Below are 24,403 nucleotides of genomic sequence, written 5' to 3'. Positions count from 1 at the left end.
ATGTGAAGAACTGACACTGTGCTATTGAATTAAAATGAAAATGTGATTCAGGTTGTGCTGAATTAATTGGAAACTTCTGATTAACATCGGGAGCCTATGGAACCAATCTGAGATGAATTAGAACAGACTTATGGAAAATTCTCTGTATATTAAATGTTCTTTACAGGATGGTAGATGCTGCTTCCAGTTCATACTACAGTCTCCTTTAGCTTTAACCAGGATGGTGTAGGTGGGTTTTTAACTTCATTTTTCCTTTGTAAATAAATGCTCTTGTAGTGGGCTTGACTAAAAATGTATGGAAGCCTGTTTAATTTCCTGGCAAAGATTGTGATAAAAAGAGCAGCCACTGTGTGTGCATCTAAGGGCTGCAGCAGTTAAACACTCTATTTAGCTATGTCATGTGGGGTTTTTTTTTTTTTTTTTTTTTGGTTAAAGTTAGTAGAAATGTGGCTTTCAAAAAGGCTATGACATGATTGGCTTCTCAAGCACTAAATAAGATTTTTTTTTAAATTGTCTTGCTCCTCTTTTTTAAAGCAAGCCTTTTCAGTTGAAGATGAAGGATTATGATGAAAATTGGTGTTTTAAAGATAGGGAAGACTGCAGTGCTCTGGAGTCAGTTTATGTATACAAGAGGTGTTGATTTATAAGGTTAGAAAAAGCATTAAGCAGAGCTAGCGGAAGTGTAAGTCTTCCATTCTTAAATAAACAAACGAAACCTGATATTGCCTACTGCCACCAAAAGTAAGTAACACAGCTTACAGGAAATGCGAGCAGTCAGGGTTTTGGGGTCTGTGGATTATTAGTTTTTAAATATAAGGGAATTTCTAAGTGGGCTTTAAGTGCTAGACTACAAGAATTACTGTTACAGGAAGAGAAGCCTTGTTAGGGTAAGTTGATGTAGCAAGTTTCTCTGGTTTTACGGCATTCACTCCCTTTATTCCAAGCTATTCCAGTACATGTAATACAGAAATTAGAATTCAGCTAGTGCTCGTTGTTCAAATGCAAAATGATATAAATATGCTGAAAATGTGCTGCTTTATACCAGCATGTCTGTACAGGTGAGTGATGAACAAAGATCAAACTGACAGACCAATTACAACTGACTCTGAACATTTTTCTAAATCAGGGCAGTACAGCTTAGTGTACTGTACTGCTAGTGTGCCAACGACTTGCTAAGATTCACTGCTTCACCCTCACTTCCTAGGAAATTAATGTATATGAAATGGGAGCTGGCTATGGGACTCCATTGGCCTTTGACTGTGTTTTGGATTATTGTAGACAAGAAGCTTTGGTTGAAGGTTTCAAGGACAGGTGAAAGCTTTGGAACCTAGTAGGATCAAACCCAGTACTAGTCTGAAAGAGACATTTAGTGTTAGAAAAATTAAATTAACAGGTCTTGTTAGTAAGAGTTGCCTAGGTCAGGTGTGAAGACCTTTCTTACTCAAGAAAGACCGAAGATGACTGTTCACTCATTCACAGCTGCTTCTCCAGTCTGCAGCACTGCAGGGTGCTGCCTTTGCCCTGACAGCATTTCTGAAGCCGCTCAGAGTGGACTTGTACCAAGTCCATTAGGAACACCTAGCCTGGGGCTCCTTCACCCTCCCTGTGGTCATACTGCGCTTACAGATACTGCACCCCTCCCAGTGCCAAGCCCCCTCTCTGTACCAGGGCTGAAGGGAGGGGGTAGTGTGGGTGTGACTGGGCAGCTCTCAGTAGCTTTTGGGCATATTCAGGGCAATAGCAAGGAATGGAGAAGATAGCAGGGAAACACGATGAAGAGAGGAATAGAGGTGGGACTTCATGTGCTCAGCCTAAAATGGAGTCACTGCCCAGAACAGAGCCTCCTCCAAAGGCCAGGTGTAATTTTCTTTTCCCCCTTCTTTAGTCCACACAGATGACTTGAAAATAAAATGTTTCAGTATTTGGTATTACTCCAGCTACTGCTGCATGTGCATAATTTGGAATTGTGTGGCTCTTACTATGTTAGGAATCTTTGTTTTACCAGGGGTTTTGGCAGGAGTAACATGTGTCATGGTTGCCCCTGATATGTTTTGTCAGAAGAGCAAAATATCTCTTCGCTTTATCAGGTTTGTTATTTCTTTCTTCTCCCATCCCTGCCCAGGGAAAGAAGCTATCTTTGTTCATTCCTCTGTCCTGCCATACCTTAAGGAAGAAATCTGGCTACATCTTGTCACCTGTATCCAGTCCTTTTTTGGAGCAAATTACAAAGTTTCACCTTGATGAACAAAAAAAGAATTACAGCCTTCTCCTAAAATAAGAGTTTAAGGGATATTCTTAGTAGTCTTTTTTAAAGCCGGATAGTAAATGTCAGCAGGCCAATTCAAGCTGCCAGGCTTTTGGTCTACTAAAATGGGTCCACAGAAGGTTTACAGTGAGTTTGCCATACTCTCATGTTGTTGTCCTCGTCAGCTTTTTGTGTAGGTCTCTACAGTGGAACCCTTTCTTCACATGTGAACAGGTGCAAGGGGTGATTGAGGCCCTTCTGATACCCAGCATCATCACAAGCAGGTGTTGCTGGTTCTGGTGAGGGCCTATGATCTGTATGACAGTTAGGCTCTTTCTGTCATGTGCAAGTGGTTTGGATTTTATCCCAGAGGCATGGGAAGGCTGGGGATGAGAGAGAGAGAGAGTAAAAGCATTTATAAACGAGAGCTGAGGAAGATTTAAGAAAAGGGTAATAGTGAAGACAATGAAAAGTTTGACGATCAGTGAGAGCTTCTCCTCTGGTTGCCAATAGTTATATGAAGAAATTCTGAGACTGTCCTTGTTGGCTCTTGCGTGTTTTGTTCCCATAAACTGTCTGGATGTGGTTATGAGTAATTTGTCTTGGGAAGCACCAAGGAGCATTACTGCCTGTAAGAGCTAGATGCTTATTGCTACTCGTAAAAGGAAGCGTGCCATTGTCAGGTTATTCCTTTGTGTCTTTCCGGTGTTAAATCCTATGGTATCCTCTCTCTAGTGCAAAGAGAGATCCTATTGAGCAAATCTTCTGTTGCTGATATTTAAAAAACTGATTTTAATGCATTTCTACCTGAGGAACATCATTGTGTCTTGCAGCATAAATTTAATGTGCACCCATAGTTTTTATGAGCTTTTTTTTTCTGCCTACAAGGAACTCTAGTTCTCCTTTTTCACCAAGTAACTGGAAAGTCCTGAATAGCAGCTGAGTTCAGGAGGATGATTAAGACAGGACCTATGACCTAACAAAGCTCGATCTGAAAGTGATAGAGTGGAATCTCTGGTGACAGCCATAAGACTTGGTGTCAAGCTTTGTTTTGTGTCTATTGATGCCAGGAGCTATGATATTTTTGGGGGGTTGGGAAGCTGGGCTTTGAGTGCAGGAGCTTACAAATTGTTCTTGCAAAAGATGTTTTGACCTATGTTGCCACTTTTCATGCATACTTTAGGTGGGACTTCTTGGTTTTTAGTGACTATGTATATTACACTGTAGCCTATGTGCAAACTGCTCTTTGATTTTGAAGAATTTCTCTTGCGATGAAGAGACGCCCACTTGTGGTGCTTTGGAACAAATAGCCTAGGCCTTGTTTGAGTTATTCTTGTTTGGGCTTGAGAGAGTCAGCTAGAGTAATCTTCCTGTGTATTGTGCCATTATGCAGTGTGGCACTTAATGTCAGAGAAGGCTGAAGTTCAGTGATTTCCTTGAACAGAATCTATGTTTTGAGATGAAGTCAAGAGCAGTGGTGACAACTACTGCCTAAGGCTCTGGTGACATGGGTTCAGGCCACTGTGACAGCTCTCAGCCCTTCTGTAATGGTGGGAGTCATTTAACCTCTCTGAAAAAAATCTGTTTTCTTCCAGCATGCACAGGGGAAGGGATAAATACTGTGAAGGATACATGTTTCAGAATCATTAACCATCCAAGTGGATACTTCAAGGAAAAACCACCTGTTACTATTTTTTGGGCTTCTAAAAATACACAATGGATGCATGTTCCTGCTTTCTACATCAGGCAGCTTTTAATACTATCTGCCGTAGGTTCTTCTTCCCCTCAAATTGGGTAAGTCTTGTGTAACTGTCTGAAATTGGCCCTTTTCTCTTAAGGCAGTTGTGCGCCCTTTGTAATCGAGACTGGGAAAGCACTTGCAGTGATCTGTCTAATCTCTGTTGATTTTGAAGAAGCTCGGACTACATCACATAAAACTGCATACCTGAAGCTGGGCAAGACTAAACCTAGTGTAAATAGCTGTGGCAGTGAATATTGCAAACACTGCATAAAAGATGCAAGTTTCACTATTTTTCATGCATTACAGAACTAGATGTATGTACTGAATATCTAGACATCTGTGCCAAATTACTTTTGAGTGGGTCTTAAAGTTCTTTCTATTAGGCAGAAAAGCAAAAGAATTTTCTGTCTCTCCCTCTCACATAGTGCATTCTTAATATTACTGATTCTTCATTTCACTTATGCATAATTGTTTTAGGAAAACTTGAAAAAAACACCACTGTCTTTTTGCCAGCTTTGCCATTATGCAAAAAAATCATTGGTCTCTGGTTGTTCCGAAATTTGGCAGTACAGGATGTTAACTTTCCTTTCCTATTGCTTTTTTATATATAAAGGAAGAAAGGTGAAAAAATACCAATAAGTGACTTGGAAAGAAGGAGAGGAATCTTAAATTTACCTTATTGTTACTGCGAGGATGTCTGATTTTAGGAAAAGAAAGGCCTATGATTATTTTGTAGACTCCCTGATAAAATGGCTTTAAAATGTCTCAGTTGTGGTTTAACCACCCAAGCCCCAGGCAGCCACTTGCCCATTCCCCCGACAGTGGGACTGGGGAGAAAATTGGAAGGGTAAAAGCTGAAAAACTCATGGGTTGAGATAAGGACAGTTCAATGGGGAAAGCAAAAGCTGCACACACAAGCAAAGCAAAACAAGGAATTAATTAACTTCTTCCAAATGACTGATGGGTGTTCAGCCATCTTCAGGAGAGCAGAGCCCCACCAGTTACTTGCAAAGACAAATGTCATCACTCTGAATGTCTCCCCTCTTCCTCCCTCTTCCCCCCACTTTATATAGTGAGTATGATGCCATGTGGTATGGAATATCCCTGTGGTCAGCTGGGGACAGCTGTCCTTGCTGTGTCTCCTTCCGACATCTCGTGCAACCCCAGCCTTGTTGCCAATACAAAAATCAGAAAAGGCCTTGGCTCCGAGTGAGCCCTGCTCAGCAATAACAAAAACATCTCTGTATTATCAACCCTGTGTTCAGCACAAATCCAAAACACAGCCCCATATTAGCCACTGTGAAGAAAATTAACTCTACCACAGACAACACCAGTGCAGTCACATAGAGTTAAATTCACTTTATTTATATCCCTTGCACATTGCAATAAGCCTTAATTTCTATTTTTAAGAGGAAATTTTTCTCTCTGATTTCATCCAGTGTAATTTGCTATTTTTAGGGGTGTGAACTCCTAGTAGTTTAGTGAGACAAAATTTTAATAGCTGTGTCTAAATTCTTATTTAAAATTTATCACTCTGTGTTTCTGTGTAGGGCCAAATATGTTGCTTATGATGATGACTAACCACACTGATGGACTGATAAATACATATTTTAGTGAAGATAGGGTTAGTGAATTGGAAATGGAAAGAAATTCTCTTTCCAATTTGATTTTGATCAGTCTCATGTCTTAACACACTGAACCATTGTATCAATGTGTTTTAAGGCTCCAGAGCAGCTTGGAAATATTTTATTTGAACTGAGCTTCTGAAATTCCAGTGCAAGGAGCAGTGAACTTTCCATATATTTTACTGGCCAACACATGGAGCAATGTCTTTAATTCCTGTAGTAATTACTCTTTGCTGAATTTGGGGAAGCTTTGATTTCTGAGTGTAGTGATTTGTACCATTCACTGCTGTTATTAACATACTATCAAGATTCGGTTCTGAGGCTTCTGTGATAAACTTGCATCATTCTCTAAATGTTTTTTCTCCCTGGAGCAGACAGGTCTATCTGTTGACAGTATCTTTGCAACAGCAATAAGATTTAGGAGACTTTAGGCTAACACTAGGCTCAGCTTTCATCTGTCAGCACTACAACCACAATAGGCAATTCAATTTATGAGACTTCTGGCTAAAATTGTGATGTTACATGTAAGAGTAGAATCCATTTAGCCACTGAAATACTAATGTTTTAATAAAAATAATTAATACATGTTACTATTGTAATTCACACTGGCCATTAAATCCCAAAAGAGGATATGTCCCAAGCCAATAGCATGATAGCTCACAGATGAACAATTATTAACAGTGACCTCCTTATCTTCATAGCCCTTACCTCTGTTGTGCCAATTTTGTCCTTTCTTAATGATGTTGATGAACTACAATATCTGTACAAGTTTCCCCAGAGATGGAAAACTGCAGGGACTGGTATGAAATGTAGGTCCCAGAAAAAAAGAATAGCATTCCATGTATTTCACATGGTGTAATTTCACAATATTTTATTCCCACAAACAAAACATTGGAGGAAAATGTTAGTCAGATTTTCTAAGATAAATAGAGTATTCATCCTTCCATTCTGTTTGTGCTCATTTTTGTAAAAGGAGAAGACATGTTGCATACAAATAAAGCATGGAAAGGGTATAAATATTTTATATGCTTGTAATGTATGTCACCTATGTGCTGATAACAAGAAGGAGCAGCTGGGTGTAGAAGAGAAAGATCTAACTGCAGGTAAAGAGAGTAAATCAAGATATAATTTTTATTCATGGTAAATTTCAAATTACTCTGCAAACTTGAGGAACAGCAAAATTACATTACTCCTTTGGAAAGGAAGCCTGTTAAGTTTATGAATGTAATTTCAATGTTAGAAGCAAGGAATTTCCTTTAAGTCCTTTGCTTCTCTCCTGGAAATTATTTTACATGTTTCCTGAGGCTTTTTTATAATTCATATTTGTCTAAGTGAATTATATTCTGTCTAGTAAATATGATAGGAGAGTAGAGGCTTCAAAGGTAATGAGCCCAGACATGTTGTGAAAATGATTTTCATGTGTCCTCACCAGGCGCCTATCCATTCTTATAGGGAGTGGAAGTCAGAGACAATTTTCCTGTTACCCACTGGCTGGCATGCTGGTGCATCAGCAGGCAGATAGTTTAAGATTATCCAGAGAATATGCTTTCTTGCCCATATGTTGGGCCAGAAAGGTTTTGCAAGGAACTGTTGAAGCCATTATAAAGGACAATTAAAGACACTGGAGCAATCAGAAAATACTCTATAGCATTTGGGGAGCATAAAAGAATCTGAGGGGTGGGGTGAAGAAATCTGGGAAGATGCTGCTGGTGTTGTTGCTTTAAGAAATAACTCTAAGGTCCATATGTTCCCACGTTTCATTTTTTTTCCTGAACTAATGTTTCTGCTGGATTGTGAGGGATTATACAGCAGACTGTCCCTGCCTCTTCTTACCAATTCACGTGTGTGCAAGGGAATACAGCAATTGTTCTATTCTGCTGTTCAAGCTGAGCTAAGGCTCAAATCTCTAAGTAGTGCCTATTTAGCCACTGATCAGGTGTAATGTGTGCCCTCTGATCACAGAATCATAGACTGGTTTGGCTTGGAAGGGACCTTGAAGATCATCCACTTCCAAACCTCCTGCCATGGGCAGGGAACCTTTCACTAGCCCAGGTTGCTCAAAGCCCTGTGCAGCCTGGCCTTGAAGTGCCTGATAGTGTCTATGTCTGTGCCATGGAGCTCTGCCACTAAAGACAGCTTTATGCTCTAATTTGAATGGAGCTTCCATATCATCAGGGTAGGGATGAATTGATAAAAGTATATTAATCCCAAAAACACGAATAATGATCTTCCCAAAGTGCATAGGTGAAGGTGTTCCAGCATCTTCAGTGTCTCATGTTGAAGTGTAGAAAGAAAGAGCATTCCTTAGGAACACTGGGAAGGCAATTTTGCTATGAATATAATATCCCAACCAACTCTTGGGCTTTTAGCAGCAAATAGGTGGCCAGAGAAATCACTGTGAGGGAAGCACTGTAGATGCCTTCAGAATGAGATGGTGTGCCTTTGGGCAGGCATAACATGTCAACTGAAGAAGCAGATATTGACAGCAGACCACTTTGTTTGTGGTTCTTGGTGTTACTCAAAGTGCTTCCTGCCACAATGACATGCAGCATTAATCCTGTATCCACTCCATTCTGATGTGCCTCTTTTCTTATCGTGCCATTGCTCTCTTCATTGAGAACAAGAGCTGTAGGAGGTGTTTGGATACACATAGACTGCATCTTTGAAATTTTAGCTGGATTAGTTTCTTTCCTTTTTTCTTTTTGTCTTTTTGACCATTTCCATGGTTGCATTTGTTATTTGAAACTTAAATCATAGTATTTAGTTTTAACCAGCTGTTGGTCTTGACTTTTTCCATCCATGTTTCATGAGTTAATTTAAGATTCACAGAAGACTCATGTTAACTAAATTTGGGCATATGTTTCACGCGGTTGGTGGATACATGGAAAATTCTTGTCAATCAATATTTTTAATTCTCTCTCCAAGACTACATCGTATTCATTGCTGTCTAGTGATTTGTTTGATTTGGGCTTTTTTTCTGCCAGTAGATGCACTTAATTGTTTGACAGTGTTTCAGTGTCTTCAGGTGCATAGTATAGTGATGTTCCTGATAATTTTTTTGAGAATCTGGATTCATACATGCTTGTCAATACAAATAACTGTTGATGTTGGTCAAATATTTGAAATGCCTTTCTGCACTGCTTAGCTGCCAGTGTGGAAGAACGGTCTTTACTGAGGTACCTCTGGTTGCTGCTTTTGAAACTCTTGATCTAGAGGTCTTGACAGAGCTCTGGGGTTTTCAGTATGCTTCATTCCTGTGTGTGACATTAATACTTCATTTTCATGAGCAGTGAAGCAATAAAATCATGACCTTCAGAAAAAAATTGGGACTTTGCTTTTTTTTTTAATGGATTGTTGTGTAGTATCTTACCAAGTGTTAAGTGTTGTAACAGCTTGCCTATACTTTGTGCGTTTTCAATAAAAAAGTAAACTACAACTTAATACGTGTTGAACTTTGCTGCATACAAGGCTGGATACTGCAGGTAATTTTGTAGCTCTGGTTCAGTTTTTGCTTGCCAAACATTAGACATCCATATTAAGATTCATAGCCAGAAGAACTGAAGCTTCAGTTGCATAAAGATGTCTTCATTTTTTTTCAAGACTTTCCCTATTAGCTTTTCCAGTATAGAGAAGGATTGTCCAATAAGATGTACCAAAGACTGTAACCTATTTTGTGTGGTTACTTGCTGTCCCCTGTCGAGTTGATGAAACTTTCTTTCACGAGTATATTTAATAGAAAAAATTAAAATCAGTAGAGTTGTAAAAGAATGTGAAGTGCTCAACCAGAACAGTTAAAATTGTAACCAACAGCTTGAGGTTCTTAAATAGGTAAATATACACAGAGGATTTCAGCAGTTCCAGGCTCTCATGGCTTGATTTCAAGCTAGAGTGCCATCACCTCTCTTCAGTGCTGAATTATTCAGGTGTATAAGCTAGTTCAGTATACCTCAATTTTAGAGGTAACTAGATGACATTGATTCTGTTACGTGTTTGCTGAAGATGTAAGAACACTATATGGAAAGCAGGTTGTGCCTGCAGTCCTTTTAAATGCTCTGGCTTGGATGCACAACCATTTTCCAGGTTATTGTTGTCAATATTAAGTAGTTATGGATGTTTTCTGGATAAGCTCCATTCAAATCATGGCTGGTGGGGGGACCATTACAGCACAGTTGCACTTTTAATGGGAGAGATGTGTGGCTTGGACACTGCTGATTAATAATGTACTGAAAACATGGTCTAAAGTAAAATTTTTACAGGAGTAGGACAAAAACTAGATTTAACTTGTATCATGGAAGTACTGCAGCATGAGTAAGCTGCTGTTGAACTAAAGGAAAGGAGTCTGTTGGAGACCTTGAGTATTCCCTACCATCTTATTTGCTAAGCTCCATGGGAACCTGCATTTCTGAGGTGTGGAAACTGCCTGAGGCCTCTGTGCCTTCTGAGGCAGGTTGGCCCCAGCACTGTAGGGCATCAGGGCAGCAAGTTGGCTGCTGAAGAATGACAAAAGCAAGCCCAAGAATGCAAGGCAACAGGCTAGTGTGCCCTCCTGCATTTCTTCAAAACGCACCTGTGGTGTGAGGACAGCTTTCCCCTTCCTGGGGCATGTCCTCGATCTCTTAGTATCTTTTGTAATCTCTCCACAAATCTTGTGGTCCCAGGGCCCTAATTCTTCAGAAGAGGCAGTGGAATGTCACTGTCTTAGTTGTCAGTTTGGTGGTTGGGATGTCTGCCTTGAAGCTATGAGTTTGAACATGTCTTAAGCTGAAGAGAGCCTAGAATCCAACTGTTAGTTTCCTGATGGACAGTCCTGGCTGATAAGTAAACAGACTTCTCCCATGCCTTTTGCTTGAAGGCACATATGACTGAACATGTAATTCATCTGTGATTAAGTATTTCTTCCCCACTGATTTCTGCAGTGAAATCATGACACATTTTGCATCTGAACTGATTCACCTGGCAAGAGATTGTGATATCAGTGCCCTCATTAGTAGACTATTACGGAGTCACTGCAAAGGAATCTCTGCAAATTCTTCAGGAAAACACATTTTAAAGTATGTGAAATAAAGGGAAAAGAAATCAGGAAATGACTAAGTGCATCTCACTTGGCAACGTGACATTTGTTTTAGTACAAAGTCTTCAGACTACCTGCATTAGTTCTCTTGTAGGTTGTTTAGAATCATGGCTCTGTGTCAATCAGCTAAAAATGGATGCTTTTGAAGTATTACTTACCATCTTTCCAATCTTTGTTATTTGAGTGTCACAAAAGAGAAACAAAAACCACATTGGTAATTCTTTTCATTATATAGGTATCACAGTTCCTTTATTTATTCTATTAATTACTGTAAACTTAAAAAATAATTTAAAGTTTGACAAAAAAAAAGAGAAGTATATTTTATAGTACAATTGCAATAATGTCCCTGTCCTGCAATATCTATGGCATGGTGCAATGGTAACTTAAAGCAGAGGTTTTTGCTTGACAGGCAAGTGGATAGCCTCAAAAGTAGATTGTGCCTGATAATAACTTAGCACTTAGGCTTTCAGTACTGGCCTGTGTTTGTTTGGGTTTTGTTTGTTTTGGTTTTTTATATGATCCTTTTCATACTTTTTTGTGCTTCTGAGAAGTGAAGGCGCATACATAAGAGCTTAGAGATGAAAGTGTCTTCCAGGCTTGTGAGGATTGCTGAGTGTCAGAGTTTGTTCCATGGCTTTTGGAGGTGCTTGTTCTGCTTTTGCATTGGCTCGTGTTTCTGCAGCTGCATTGCATTGCTGCAGTTAACTTACTTCTAGACTCCTAGAGCTGCTGTTGCTTTCCTTGTAAAGTTATGTAGCCTTAAGAGTACCTTTACATTTGATAAGGCATCTTTTGAGAGACTAAGAATGACCTACTAGAAAGATTGTGCTTGAATAGGGAGATTTCCTTCAAATTTCCCAGTGTGAATGGATAGTGATTTGATTTACAGGAAGTTGTACCACTAGTGAGAAATTACATGGTTCTGTTATAAAGTTAGATCCTACCTTCAAAACCCCTTATCTCCGAGGTGAGAAAAATCTAAATTGAGTCAAGAAATTTTTGGGAGTAGGTAGATCCTACAGAAGTTCTGGGTGACAGGAAGGTACTCACCTATTACAAGGTATGTTAGCAGAAAAGTGGGAGGGAAGCAGTGACAGAAGAAACTGAGAACTGAATAGTTAACAAAAAAGTGTGGAGAGATAGAGCAAGGGGGGAAAGGGGTAAGGGGGAAAGCCTGAGCTCATATGAGGCAAAAACTCACATTAGCTTGTGCTCACATTAATAAAATGCAAAAGCTTTTGTTTAGCTAGTAAGCTGTGATTTGAAGCAAAGTCTCTGTATGTGGCATACTCCCATCCTTCAAGAAGGAGCAGAACAGGTCCTGCGGTGTTCTCCCTGATCTTAACACTTAGAAAAATTCCAGCCCTTCCTGCTTCACCCAAAATAGTGACTAGTTCAGCTTTCACCTATTAAAGTGGCTACCATCATCACTCATGGATGCCAGCCATGTCATGGATAAGATACAGTGAAGACATAAGAGCCTAGGTTATGATTTTTAGGTGGCAGAATCACTATGTGCAAGGTATTAGATTCCTGTGGTATCAGACTGGGGATGAAATTTCACCTGAAGTGGCTGCAGGAGCTGTGTGGCATCTCAATGTAAGCACAGATCGAGTGCCTGTGGTTGTCAAAGACACACTTTATTTACTTTTGGCTTAACATGAGTCCTTGGATGTTTCAACATGGAAGCAGTTGTGGAACTTTCTCTTCTCGGGATAGGTGATCACAAAATCTTCATCTTAAGAATTTATGCTGAATTTGACTCTCTCCCCACCCCCAAAGCACGTTCAGGAGACAATACTGACCAAAAAGGAAATAAGTAAATCATGTTTTAATACTTAGAACTCATAATTGGTTTGAAGTAACAATGTGATGATTAGATTTTTTTATTTTTCTCTCTAGCTCATATTGCCTGGCAGTGTGTCTATGTGCTTTGGGGGTGGGAGAGAGTCAAATTCCTGTGGAACAGCTCACTGAATACATCTGGCATGACTATCTCAATGCAGGCTTTGAGATACAGTTTGTCACTGGAGCTTCTCTTGCAACTAGTAGAGTTTTTCTAGGATTTGCCTTCTTGCAGATCAGAAGTGCAGCTCAAATCATTGTGGCAGGTTTTGCCAGAGACAGGTATCTAGAACTACCGGTTAAAACTTTTAAATTCCACTAAGAACAATGGGAACTCTTCAAAAGGGGATCATAGACTCAAAATGCCCCAACTCTGAAAATATTACTCTAAAAATATTGTGACCTTGCTAGACTTGTTCACTGTAAGGGATACTGGCAGGCTGCCAAGTCTGTAGAAATGATTTTATGTACATTCATATGTAGCAGTCTCTTAGAAGACCAGTCTGTTAGTGAATCTACTGAATCCCTTACATTGTCTTTGAGTTACACTGTGAGATTTTGTCTGACAGTGAGATAACTGCTGGTAGTTGGGTCTCAGCATTTAAGGCAGTAACACGATTTCCCTGGTTGTTGCTACGTGCAGTGAAACTGTATACCTTCTGAAATGATGCTCTTTCCAGTAAGTACTTCCAGGATAATTCCTTTCCTTTCCCTACAGACAACAGTAAAACTTCAGGAAACTTGTGATCAGTTCTGACACAAGTTTCATACATTAGATAATCAAATATCACAATATTGTGATATTTTAGACATATGTCCTGGGGTGATGTAATGAAGCTGCTTTATTCCTTAACCATCCGCTCAATGCCCAAGGACGCTGTTTCTTTAGGATGGACCCGGGGGCCGGAGCCACGGGACCGAGTGCGGGGCAGTTCAACGGCTCAGCCCAACGGCTCAGGGGCTCGGGAAGGAGTGAGCGGTGTGCTGCTTTTGGGTTTCCTTTGTGTTCCAGCTAGCTGGGAGAAGGTTCTGTTGGGTTTTTTCTCTTGTTCTTTTTTCCCTTTCCTTCCCCTTGCCTCACTGCCTCCCTTCCCTCCTCGCCAGTCCGGGGAGCCTGTGGGGGCGGCCCCGGCTGGTCTGAGCCCACATGTCTGTTCCCTCTCCGGGAATTTGTTGTATTTTGAGGGGTTTTTTCTATCCTGTTCTACCCTGTTTTGTTCATGTGTTAATAAACAGTTTGGTTTCTTTTTCCCACTTCCACTCCTTGTGATCCATTTGTCTCATTGATGGAGGAAAAGGGGAGGAACACTCATTCCGGAATGGTTTCCTCCTGAAGTTTTGTCTCAAAAGCCGAGACAACATAGTAAGAACTTCTCTTATCTGTTACCTTATGTGACCCAGAAGCCATCTAGAGAATTTGAAAAAGCAGTGTTAAAATGGTACGAAATCTTTTTTATACCACATCACAAGTGTCTTTAGTTATTTACATGCTGTTAACCCCCAACCCCAGCTTTGCACTCTAAACAAGAAAGCATTCACAGCATTATGCATGAATCTTTTTAGACCTGTATTGTGAAGTTAGTACCAGAAACTAAACATCACTTTTATCACACTAAAGGGAGTAAACCAGCTCTTCATTGATAAATAAATGACAAATCGCTGGTTTTACTAGTCTATTTTCAGTCTATTTTACTAGTCTATTTTTAATTACTTTTAGTAGTATTTTTAACTTCTGAATGTGCTCACGAGTTATTACATGGATATACTACACTACAGTGGTCCCAGTACCTGTGGCTATGTATCTGAAAATGAACATATATCTGGTTTTATTTTGATGAATCTTTGGCTTTCAGCTGGCAAACAGCCCTTACAGGCTTTTTCAATGCCTTATATCGTATAGCTTTCAGACTATATGACTCTTGTCTAAATATTGTTAAGTTATGCAGAGGAACATAACACCTGGTGCATTTATTTCTGTACTGACCTTTATTTTTATAACACTCTTGTTAAAGCAATAAATGAACAAGAAAGATAGTAAAAAGCACGTAAAAAGCCTACAGACCAAATGGGATGAATAATGAAGTGCGTCACTTTATTCCATAAAGTTAAAATGTTGCAGTGTTTCCTGGTTAGTACCAGAAGCATACATAAGGACAGACTTAAAGTCTGAATTTGGAGAGCAAATTCGGTAAAAGATGTGATTCGCTCTTTCCATTGTGGGAGCTCAGAATTCCTTACAGTCATATTTGCATGGAAGGTTTTTGTCCAGTGCAAATCACTGCAATTCATTGAAGTTTCCCAAAGCCTTTAATAAATGTATGCACAGCTAAAGACTTTTTCTCTAGCTGAAATAGAGTAAAAGACATTCAGACCATTTTGAGTTGCTGAAAAGTTAGGTAATTTTGGTTTTAGCTTACCACCTGCTTTTTTTTCCTCCCCTCAAACTTTAGTTTTATTACAAATAGTGTTAAGTCTACTGGAGCTAATTTTTAAGATAAACTTCTGCCCAATTTATGTGTTTCTTCTACTTGCTTACCTGCAGGCAGACTGCTTTGATTGCAACATATATACCAAGAGCTAGCAGGCATAAGCTAAAGTAGCTTTCTTTGCAGTTTGCATTTTAATTTCTTGGAGCGATTTGTGTGTTTCTCAAACCTGTCAAGTAACTGACTACAGAGAGTATTTGTCAGTCTGTTTCTTTAGGAAGAGAGTCTGGAAAATGATTTTTCAACATGTAACACAGTATAGAACGTTAACTCACTGTGTGTAATTAGACTAACATCATTTGGCGTAATCTCACAAAGGGCATGTTTTTGAGGGTTTAGTGATGGATATAGATCTTCATCTGTCTGTTGAGACCTCTAAAAATTTGATTTATTAATGGTACTTTATTTAGATTAAAATCATTCTAAGCATTATCACCAAGAGAGATAAAGGGAAAAAATATTTAGACAGTTTTCTAATGCCTTGATCAAAATGAGCACTGCGGTTTGGGTTTTGCTTTGCTTTTCCACTGTCATGGAATGAGATCGCTTGTGTTGAATGTTAGGCTGTTTACAACAGGATGCTGGAGCCTGTAGCCAAGCATAGCTCCCTGCTCAGGTACAGAGCTCTGGCTCAGTGCAGAGCCAGTAACCATGGTTGTACTCCAAGGACAGCATGACTCTTATCTGCTTCCTTTCCCACTGAACTCTGCTTTGTTCCTTTTTATCTGTGCTGTGGCTATGGCTGAATATGGTAATATGTTTATAAGTCTTTTACACCAAACCATGTGATAAAGCATATCCTCACAACTGTCTGAATAGAAACTTAAGAGAGGGGGAAAAAAGAATCAATTTAGAAAGTTCAAAGGAGAGGGAGGGAGGGAGGCAGGCAGGCAGACTAGGAGCAGAATATCGATTTCAGTTTCATTCTAATCAAATCATACTGGTGAATAGGCCTCTAACATCACCACAACTCTAAAAATAGAAAAATCCAATATGAGTTTAATATGTAGGAACTGGCATTAAGAGTAAATTGGCAACTAGCATTTATGTCTGTGCTTCTGAGAAACCCTGTACGTTTAGCTTGAACATAAGATTAACATATGCCATTTTCTGTTGATAATTTTTTTAAAACACTCTGAATTAAGATTACAAGCTGCTTTAAAAAGACCATCAGGTTTATTGTTGTAATTATTGTAATATTGTTGTATTATTGTGTAATAAAATTATATGGGGAACTTCTGTATCCTGCTTTAAATAGTTCTGTTGTGCTGCAATGGCCAAAGGACATGGGGAACAAACTTAGGTTGGGTAGCCTGTTGCTTCATACGAAAAATTTACAAGGAGATGAGAGCAACAGTTTGACCGTCGCAGTGGCTTGATAGAGGCTCTCCCAATTCCCTGTGGTTAGGTAAGAGAGGCAGTGGCTTTCAACAAGCTGAAAATAACTCCTGAAAATCCTTTGAAACATCTTCTGTTGTTTTCATACACTTGGCAGAGTAGTTGATGGGGGAGTTCTGTGATTCAGTTTGTGGGACATGTAAGTCATGGATGGTGAGCGTGTGACAACTCAACCAAGCAGAAAAGCAATAACCTGAGCTCCTGTTCTAGAAATGCTGCCCTGGTCTAGCTATTATGGATTACAGCTGTATAAGAATCTGAAGTACCTATGTGCTTAATGAAGTTTTTGTTAGATACGATATGAATAACTTCTGTTACCATCTCTGCTTGGACCATATAAGTAGCTTTAGGCTTTTTTATAGCACATGAAACTTGCCAGCAGTGCTGAAAGAGATTCTTGAGTAAAGCAGAGGTGTATATTAATACCTAACTTGAAGATGATGGGGTTTATCTTATGTATTTATAGCAATTGACTTACCCATCATTATGGATTTAATAATGGATGTTACTGAAGATGCAGAAAATTCCATTCTATTCTAATATTGTATTTTATTAATTAAGCAATGTTATCAGTTGTTGTGTCAAGTATCTGTTCAAATTGAAATGTATGGATTCCATAAAATCATGTGCTTACAATTCACAGTATTCAGAAAAAACATTCATTGTTTGCGTGATATCATAAAAAGCATCACTATTATTTTAAAAGAAAAACTGTTCTGGGATAGTCTCAAGAGCCTTATAGGAGACACATGAAATTAAGCTCTATTAGTGCACAGATTGGCAATTTCTGTAAATCCTGGCAATTTCCCTAGCAGGTAAAATATATCCCAGATAAAAAAACATGATCAAACTGATTTAAAATCAAAAGATGCAGTTGCTAATGTTAGTGGAGAAAAAGCAAAATGAGGAAAGATACAAGAAAGAAAAATGTACAAACTAAGAGTATGAAAAGCACATAACTGTTAATGTAGACACTATTTCTGTAGCAAGCTGTACATGTTTTTATTTATGTAAAGGTAACTGTACTACAATATTCTAATGACAATATTAAGGTTTCCTCTTCCAAAAAACCTCGGTGTTTTTTTGAGAAATGAGATGAACTGACAAGTTTTGTCTTTAGAGTCTAAATTGTGGCATCTGACCATATAAACATCTTGGAGAAGTAAACCACTCTGAACTTCAATCGTGTTTCAACAAATGTTATTTGAAGAATAATTTTATAATTTCCTGAGAGAAATTATCCCCGTGAAACACTTTTAGTATTGCCCTATTCAATTAAATAAATTATCCCTGTGACACCATCACATCCTTTGGAGTGCTAGGATGAAACACCTAAGAAAATGATGCTGAGATCCAAATTACATTGTGACTCTAAAAGCATTATGAAGGTTTTAATCCCCTCTGTCCTCCTAGGCAGAGTTTGAACAAAATCAAAAAACCTAAGGGGCCTGAATATGAAGGATATGAGTCTAAAACACTTATCCAAAGGCAAGAAAATGCAGTAGAAGCAATACAGGCTGCAAAGCCATCTTTGCTTGCGACTTTCTTATGTGAGTCTTACTGTTGCGGGTGCATTGTTGGTGTTGCCTTTTCAGCCCTGCTGTCTCTTGTGATAGGTCTTGACCAGACCTGTGCCAAATTGAATTCAATTTTGTATAAACATATTAATGAAGCAAAGAAGTTACGTAAAGTTGATCTATAATATTTTATATGTCCTCTCAATTACAGCAGATACCAGGTTAAGATAAGCAGGTTTCATTTTCCTGCATTAAATTACTTTTATATTAGCAACATGGTTTTAACAGATTAAGAAATACCAAATTGAAAACAATTTTTCCTACTGAATCTATTATGTTCTAAGCAATTTAATGTGCTGTGCAACTGTGCAGTTTCTGAGCACTTGCCGTTAGCCTGCTAAACAAAGTCACTACTGTTTCTTGCCTGTGCTTCTCATCTTGCAGTCCTGCATTTGAGAATGGCTTTTGTGTTGGATGGCAGAGAGAAAGGAGCGGGGGTTTTGTTTGGTTTTGGATTGGTTTATTTATTTAGTTTATAAGCACTGAATTTATGACTAAAATTTTATGCATAATAGACATTCTCCTGGGTATTTACACTCTGTGAGGAGATATTCACCAAATGTGCCCTGTAGTTAAGAGTAGAGGGCAGTGAGCTTTGTAATGAGCTTTTAGAATCAGCCGGATTTCCTTCTGCTGGAGTTCATTCTACCCTTGACATTTTAGTTCTGGCAAAACAGAAATAAATGTAATTTCAGTTTGCAAACATCTCTTAGGGGAAAAGTCTGCTTTCACTTGCTAGTACTACCGTGGCAAAACATGGTTGCTACACAGACATCTTCAAAATGATATCAGAGGATTTGTGCCATACTGTAAAAATTTAGTGAATCCTAATTAAAGGCAGTTGTTCAAAAATAGTTTTTCTTTATCCGTAAAACTTTAAAAAATTTAGCACTTTTGTCACGAGTAATATGGTGACATAAGAATAATAATTCAACCTAGTTTATTTTCCAAAATCATCTGCATTGCTTTCTCTAAGTAATTCAGTTTAATAAAACTCACTAATTGAGGAAGTGTGTTCTCAGAATAGGAATATTTTTAAAACCAGATAAAATTTTTACTCTAGGGTTTTGTTTCTCGCTAATTGGGTGAATGGTGAATGTCATTGGTTTTTTTCTCAGTTAGACAAGCCTTTTGCATTTTGGGTTTTTTATTAATAGATGTTAATTTACTAATGGAACTTCTCTACAACAGAGTTTCTTGTATGGGTTGAGATGTTTGTGTGATGTGTATTAGTATTTGAAGTGTATGGTGTATACAAAAATTTGAAAGGAAAAATGGAGTTTAAAGGTGACTCATGACTATTTACAAATAGTGGGTTATTTTAACTCTGTAAAATTGATACAGCAGTCTTAGCTGAACTTTGTTCCGAGAGAATAGACTGACAGAAAGTTTCTTATACTTTTTTAAAAGATGAACCTCCAACCTCTTATAGGCGTGATTCATGCTAGTACCAGCTCATAACATTTAAAAAGATTATATGAGAAACTTCAACATCGTGTGCAGACACAGAACATGTTTCTAGAGGGTGCACAAAGCATTTTCTGAAGTACTACTTTGATGGATTGTTATAATGTGCACGTGGAGCCTCTTTAAAGAGGAGGATTCAGGGACATATGCTTGTAGAGACACACTCATCTTCATAAAGTGTTCTCTTTGGGTCTTTTTACTGGAAAAGTTATCTTTTTTGTGAATTCAGATTTGATTGTAACTGAGTTGATTGTTAGGGTGTAACCTTAAAATACCATGCCAAGAGCAGGTTCTCCAAAGGTGCACAGCAGCTGAAACACTGCATGGATATGAGATTTTCTGTGGACTACTACTCACTTATAATAACAATAACTTTATGTATATTTTACAAAATAGTTTTTAAAGCATATCTTTATGCATGTATATCTATATAAATAACAAGATAGCAAATATACAAATAATATTTGAAGACTTCCTCCACAACAAGGAGAACTGTGGATCTCTTAATAAATGGAAAGCATCCCTTGTGACCCACTTCAGTGGCATAGTCACAGCAGCAGAAAATGTTTCTGCTTTTCAAAACAATGTTATTTATATTAACTTGGGGGAACAACATTTCATTTTCTTCCAAGAGGAAGATATGGAAAAAGTACTACCTGAGCAGGATACTGTGGTTCTGTTGCCTAATGCTTTGTATTGCTCCTTCAGTGAAAAGAAAGAAAAATATTTTTGCTACTTTAAAAATAAATTTAAATAAGAAAATACTTTAAAGTTGTGCTGTTGTGGTCCACAGGAAGTTAAATCCATTAACTCTGCAAAGAATTCTGGTTCTTAATGCACTACAGTTAGGATGTTTTCTCCAGAGTTAAGTCAGGACAGTGTTAATAGTTGTGTGTAGTGGCTTAAAATACCATTATTGCAGCAGTGGTTTTGAATAACAAATGACCTGCATAATATGCATCAAATTTTTTTTATTTTGCCCAGTGAAATAAGGGGTTTTTAAATAAAACTAGTCTTTTAAATAAAACTTTTCATCTCTCTTTTCTGGACTTCTTTCTTCTCTTTTTGTTTTTTTAGGACTTTTTTGTTTCTTTCAATTTGTGTTGATCATGAAGTATGGCCAAATTTTTTGATTTTTGGTGGCTCAGTCTTCATGCAGTTCTCTGCCTTTGGGATTATTTGTGGTTTGGTTACAAATACAAGCCTTGGATATCAGGTGTGGAGCAAAAACACGCACTTATATGTGTAATGTGGAAAATAGTGAAAGTGTACTTGTGAATATAAGTAATGAAGGTTTGATAAAATAAAGTTGCATTGCGTTATGGTGGAGAGGTAAATAAGCTGCTTAGTCGTGTAATGTAGTAAAGCAGACCCTATCTTTTGATTAAACCTTTATATAAAAAACTGAACTAAAACTCCTGGGTATAGGCAGAACTGCTGATGTAACAGACGTGTTTTTGAGACTTGACTTTATCAGCCCAGCATAGAGAGATGCAGGGCAGGGGGGAAGGAAGAAGCAAGCAGGCTCCTTTAAGTAAGCAACTCAGTTCACGTAGAGGACAAGATGTGATTGTTTATATGCTCAGGATGTGCTGCTGCAGCATTAACGCAAATGAAAAGATCCTATGCCTGATGGACCTATTGTTCTCATTTATAAACAGAAGTTTTGCGATGGTTTAAACAAACAAAATCCCCAAGTCTTGAGTCTTTTGCCTGTGATGGTCAGTCTATACGGATTTAGAGTGTTTTGTCTCTCAGTGGTAGTACTTTCAAAATTCCCTGCTACTGTAAAGCCTTAATGTTCCTGTTACAAAATAGGTTTTTTGTAATGTTGCCAGTTCAAAGCAATAAAAAGTCATGAATTAGACTAAAATCAGCATTGATCTGTGGGGTTGATTTTTGTAGGTCTGTAAATGACATATTTAAAATTTCCTTAAAGTTGTCTTTGTTTTGGGGCAATGAGGACTTGGTTGGTTGTTTACTATTAAGGTAGATGTGAGAATTATTTCTCTGTAACTGAGGGCAACAAACGTCATAGTATTTCCTGGAATTCTCTTCTATGATTGTTCAGTTCCAGGAGCTGGGATTTCAGAAAATGCTTAGATTATCTGAATAGCAATGAAATTAAGAGTTGACTGTGAAACAGAAAGAAGAAGGTGGAGGGAGAAGGTGACCTGCTGCACCTTTATCATTGTGGAATAGTTTGTGATGAGAAGTTAGACAATGCAGTGATATTAAGGAAAGCACACTCTAAGTCACAAATGGTGAGAGATCAGAAGCATATGCTGTAACTATGAGAAGTGATTAGTCATAGCAGGTATGTGGCTGGCTTTTTATCAAATTCTCATTCATGGAGAAGGATTTAGTAATTGAAAATGTGTAGCAGGCTGACTTTTCACAGAATGTTTCACAGTAGTCTGGAAAATTTCATTATTGCCATCTATTCAGACATCTTTAGAAAAAGAAAGCTTATTACTGAATGGGAGGGGAAGAAAAATTCATAAAAGCTGGGAAGGGGGAAGGGAGAGCACTTATTAGAAACACTAAAAGTAAGCTGAACAATTAATCTAGAAGGGATACAGAATGCCTGGCATCACTCTTCAAAAATATGTCACCCTCCCCCCCTCCCCCCCCCCCCCCACTGTTTCATAGTGGTGGTACCTTGAGGGATTTGTGTCAGGGGAAGCTCTCCTTCACAGGGAGTAGGAGTGCAGGCCTCTCATAAGCACTGCTCAGTGGAACCACCCATTTAGCACCTGGGGTTCCTAAGCGTTTCCTTACGCGGCTGTGTAAACCTGAGACAGAAGGAACGTGCACATAAGTTACATTTATTTTGATTTGAGTTAGGAGAAGGTATTTCGTTGACTTGTTTTTAATTAATGGTGCTTATCTAAAGAGGAGGACTGATCTGAAGCAAAATAGTTAACCAAGGGGTGTGGAATCCACCTTTTGCCTGCTTAAGAAACGTAAGCATAGTAAATGCGAGTATCGGTTCATCACTGTATTTTTTTCCCTAGCCAGGACAGTGATTTTTATTCTTTTTTCTTCACATGACAGCTGGACAGTGAATGGAAAGTAACTTGCTTACTTTTATAGAGGCATGCTGTTTTCAGTTTTCAGTGTGTAGGCACAGAAGTTGTTTGTATTGGAACCAGTTTGCTTATGTCAGTTTTGTGCTGCTGAAAAACTTGGAACAGGACTGAGTGTGAGTTGTGACACCAGAGACTTTTCAGTGGATGTTCTTGGGTTTTGAAGGAGGTGTTACCAGTGAAGCAGAAAACTGCCTCTTCCCCCCATTGTTCTCTTCTCCCATTGGTCTAATCTGAAATAATACCGTATCTAAATACTTATTTACACATAAGCTGTGACCTAGAAAATTTGGCCTTTGTTCAGTCCTTTAAACAGAAATTAGAGAAAAGGTTACTTCTGGGATACTTCTGGTTTGAACTGAGTATGTCTGTAGGATTTGAGGCAAATCAACGGTTGTGTGAACTTTACTGTTTGGGTCACAGGTCACATGGCTATTTGGCCTTGACCAGGTTAGACCAAGAGAATAAAAGCTGTCTTTCTAGTCACACCAGAACTTCAGTGCATGTGCCTTCTTTGCAAATGCTTTCTATAGAGTTTGTTTTATAAAAGCATTTTCAACTTTGGGTGGTTTTTTAATCTTGGGGTTTTTTTTTTTTCACCTAAACTAAAATTGCAAGTACATGTGCCTCTTTCTTGACTGTGCTTGCAGTCTCAACTCTGTGGTGCTAATGAATTAAAATGGAGGGAAAGATTGGTGTTCAAACGGACCCTCAGAAGGACTGGATTCAACATATGAATTTTTATAATTACCAGATCATGTTGGCATAGTGCAGAAAATTTGCAAAAGGATTCAAATCTCTACAGCCTACTCTGCCCGTGTATGATGCCTTTCTCATGGGATGGCCTTGAAGTTTCCCAGCCTTTGGATATTGAAGAGCAGATACCTGCCAAAGGGTATCTGGGATTATCTTTGACTCCTACCTGGAATAAACACCAAATATGTGTTAGTGAGATGCCTTACAGCTTCAATGTTTTTTTGAGGGGAGGTGGGGAGTTAACAGGTAATAGAAAAATTGTTGATGGTAGAAGAAACATGTTCAGTTATTTGAATACATCAGCATTTGCCAGGTGGTCTCAGACAAATCACCCAGGATCTTCCATTACCCCAGTAAAAAGTAGAAACAAGGTTTGCTGACTCCCTCCATTCCCATATACTCTGAACCCTCTGCATGATTATTAGCATGATATTCTGAGTGTAGGTACTTCTAGATATTATTATTAAGTAGCTTTGTAAAAAAAACATGAGCAGAAGGTGTTTTGCTGTAACATACTGTACAAAAACGTTGGGGGCTGATTTTACATAACTTAAAATGTTTTATGATGATTTAGCTCTATTTTAAGACTTCCATGAAGAATTCTTATGTGGATTTTAGAAGGAACAGTGAACTTGAAAGAGATGGTAAAACTCTCTCCCCAAATACATTTCTGCTTTGGAATATACTGAAAACATATTAAAACCCCCTCTGCATGCTCTTTCACACATTGGAACACCTGTGTTTCTGGCATATGCATATTTCTTGATAAGAAGAGAATTGCTCCTGATGATGTTTGTTCTTATTGCCAAATTCTAAAAGCTGTAAAGCTGCCTAAATCCTATTTTGTATGCTCCTTATGGGATTCTGTTCCTAAGCATTCATCAGAAACTCTTTCAAGATAGACTTAAATTGTCATCATAAGCTTTTATTTAGCTTGCACAGCTATGACTGGTGGTGGTAATGAGGTTGTTCAGAGGAAAAAAAAAGGAAACACCTGTAAACTGAGCCTATTTAAATAAGAACATTTTGTGTCTTCATGGTTTGTTTCTGTTAGTGAGGCAACCCAAAGGTGTGGGCTTTCTGGAACCTGATGCATATATATG

At 38.4% G+C, this 24,403-nt stretch overlaps 1 protein-coding gene across 5 annotated transcripts in view; it reads left to right on the top strand.

Moving 5' to 3' along the window:
* TMCC3 (transmembrane and coiled-coil domain family 3) overlaps positions 1–24,403 on the top strand; it is a 92,416-nt gene that overhangs the window by 52,932 nt on the left and 15,081 nt on the right. Inside the window, exon 1 of one of the 5 annotated variants that reach the window (XM_042025692.1) lies at positions 4,016–4,039. The exons of 3 other annotated variants lie outside the window; for them this stretch is intronic. Coding sequence is in view for 1 of the 2 variants with exons in the window: in XM_042025710.1 (XP_041881644.1) it covers positions 13,964–13,966 (3 nt within the window). In the remaining variant the exon portion in view is untranslated. Of the gene's footprint in view, positions 1–4,015; positions 4,040–13,942; positions 13,967–24,403 lie in introns of those variants that run through there. One more of the 5 variants, XM_042025710.1, reaches the window with a different exon arrangement.

Source organism: Corvus kubaryi, unplaced genomic scaffold (genome assembly GCF_017639235.1).
Source record: "Corvus kubaryi isolate FWS band 111438036 unplaced genomic scaffold, C.kubaryi_AGA036_p1.0 129, whole genome shotgun sequence".
In the NCBI taxonomy this organism is placed as follows: Eukaryota; Metazoa; Chordata; class Aves; order Passeriformes; family Corvidae; genus Corvus; species Corvus kubaryi.
The sequence above is the reverse complement of the archived record's forward strand: the minus strand, read 5'-3'. Positions and strand labels throughout refer to the sequence as shown.